The following is a 2,203-nucleotide window of genomic DNA, read 5'->3' as shown; positions in this document are numbered from 1 at the left end:
TTTGGACTTTTAGTCCAAATTGATTTTTTTCTTTTTTTTTTATAAGTCCAAGTTATGGATCCACTTAGATTACAAGAACTAAAATAATTAAATAATTTTATATTACAAGAACTATTGACTAGCAAATAAAATTAGGTTAATAGAGACGGATCAACAAAAATTAAAAAAAATTGTTGCTTTGCTTCTATATTATGAAGTCAGACTGTCTGAGTATGGAAAAAAATGCTAAGTATAACACAATGAGTTTTTGCAAGAAATTTTTTAGTGCTATTACTTATTGATAACATCATATATTTGAGGAAATTAAGATATAACTATGAGATTAGGATTTATCTTTTGATTTTTATTTTTCATAAATTAAGAAAAAAGGTAAACATGTAATTGAGTTGGATAAGTTTGGTTAACCAATGTTCGAGACTTCAAACCATGTCTCAACTGATCCACCAAGGTTTCGTTTAAACAAAAAAAATCAAACCAAACCAATTACTTATATCAGATCAACCCGAGTCAATTCGATTTGTTGGGTTTTTCGATTTTTTGCCTAGACCTAACACTTTACACAATAAAAAGTTTATGCAGGTTATCAGGGTCACCCTACTCCTATCAATCGAGGCTAGTTGTTATGCCTAAATTTGTGACTCAAATCCGACAAATCTCAACCTCAGTGCGAATTTGGCATTGCCAGATATCAATATTTTTACGAGTATGCTACATGTATCGCTTAGTGTATGGCCCTCTCATAGGGGAACGAGGCCCGCGCATTAATTGGACGTGGGCCCCTCCTCTCATGTGAGGGGAGTGTTAGTACTAGGTGTACAAGGGGCATTATTCACATTTTTAATGCTCAATTAAAACTTTGATCATTTTCAAATATGGGTTATTATCATTTCAAAATTTATGAGGATATATTTAAATTCTTGACAATTTGAGGTAAATTAATTAGTGATCGAAACAATTAGCGTATATTGTGAAAATCTCAGCAGTAAATCCAGCCTGATCACTGCATTTAACTTCGGACGTTGAAAATTCAATTTAAATTCACAGCTATGAACATGAATACAGTCCAACAATATAATTACTTTCACCTTATTTTAGTATTTATCTTTATTTTCGCAATCTGGACTCTTCAGTACATAAATTCACGTGCAAAATTCCCCTATAAATAGGAAAATCTTTGTTCTCTTCACAGCATATGTGTTTATCCTCGTAACATTTTGACACAAAGATCAGTCTCCGTCAATGGAATTCTTCAACAAATTCCTTTGCTTTCTTTTGTTTGCATGCTTTATGACCAGAGGTATGGCATTTCTTCCGTTTCTTTCTTTTTTTCACTTATTTAATATTAATTTATACGATTTTGGTTTCATGTTTTAGGTAGCCTTCAGTGCTTTCCTGGGACAGTTAAAGACCTTGTTGTTAATCAAGTTAGAACCAATGCGGGGTCGAAAGTGACAATCACCAATAAATGCGTGTGTAGCTTCTTGGAAGTGACGCTACTTTGCCCCGGATTTGATTCTGTCAAAAAAATTGAGCCGCCTATGGCGGTGTCCACAAACGGCCGGAATTGTCTTATTAACAATGGAAACCCTATCTATGGTGGAAAAACATTTGAATTCACTTATACCTCGGATGTAGAGATTGCATTTGCTCCACTTTCCTTCCGAGAAGCATGCTCTTGAATGAAAGATTGTTGCTGATTCTCAGACTTAATGAAATAAGGATCTTGCTAAATCTACATCAGATTTTGAAGAGTGGGTTACATAACGTCACATTGCTTTATCAATTGCTGGTTTAAAAAGCAATCAATTTTTTCATCCAAACTTTTCTCTACATATCATCTCATGTAATCCCTTATGCATCATTTTTATGTACAAGTAGCGTAATCCATGAAATAAACTTGGGAGTTTACTGTGTTTTTATATTATTTTTATTTTTTTTTCTGTAAAGAGGTTGCTGGTTTGACGAAAGCGAAAGTTACAGTCATGGTATGTGGAGAACTGTTTTTGTCTTTTAGGTTTTTATTTTAATTGGTTTTTATAGAGAACATAATTTTACCATTTTAACCTCTTAAAATTATGACTCTAATTCGCGTGAATCTGTCGACTCATGATTTTAATACTCGAACAACTTCATTAGCATACAAGACTTTTAATGGAGCAAGTACTAAATATTGGTCAAATACATTACGTTTCTTCCCAAAAGG

General features: G+C 33.0%; 1 protein-coding gene across 1 annotated transcript; it reads left to right on the top strand.

The window, feature by feature from the left end:
• Nucleotides 1-1,182: 1,182 nt before the first annotated feature.
• On the top strand, nucleotides 1,183-1,890 carry LOC111380292. The gene is made up of 2 exons (XM_023003817.1): nucleotides 1,183-1,297; nucleotides 1,375-1,890. The coding sequence occupies exons 1-2, from the start codon at nucleotides 1,240-1,242 to the stop codon at nucleotides 1,677-1,679; spliced, it is 363 nt and encodes a 120-aa protein (XP_022859585.1). The 5' UTR covers nucleotides 1,183-1,239; the 3' UTR covers nucleotides 1,680-1,890.
• Nucleotides 1,891-2,203: the final 313 nt, after the last annotated feature.

Source organism: Olea europaea, unplaced genomic scaffold (genome assembly GCF_002742605.1).
Source record: "Olea europaea var. sylvestris unplaced genomic scaffold, O_europaea_v1 scaffold2119, whole genome shotgun sequence".
Lineage (NCBI taxonomy): Eukaryota > Viridiplantae > Streptophyta > Magnoliopsida > Lamiales > Oleaceae > Olea > Olea europaea.
Note: the sequence above shows the minus strand (reverse complement) of the source record. Positions and strands in the feature narration are given on the sequence as shown.

Bases quoted from the DNA above. Each gene is read 5' to 3' on its own strand.
- LOC111380292 (XM_023003817.1), top strand. From the start codon at position 1,240: ATGGAATTCTTCAACAAATTCCTTTGCTTTCTTTTGTTTGCATGCTTT. The intron at 1,298-1,374 runs GTATGGCATTTC...TTCATGTTTTAG, and splicing joins TGCATGCTTTATGACCAGAG to GTAGCCTTCAGTGCTTTCCT.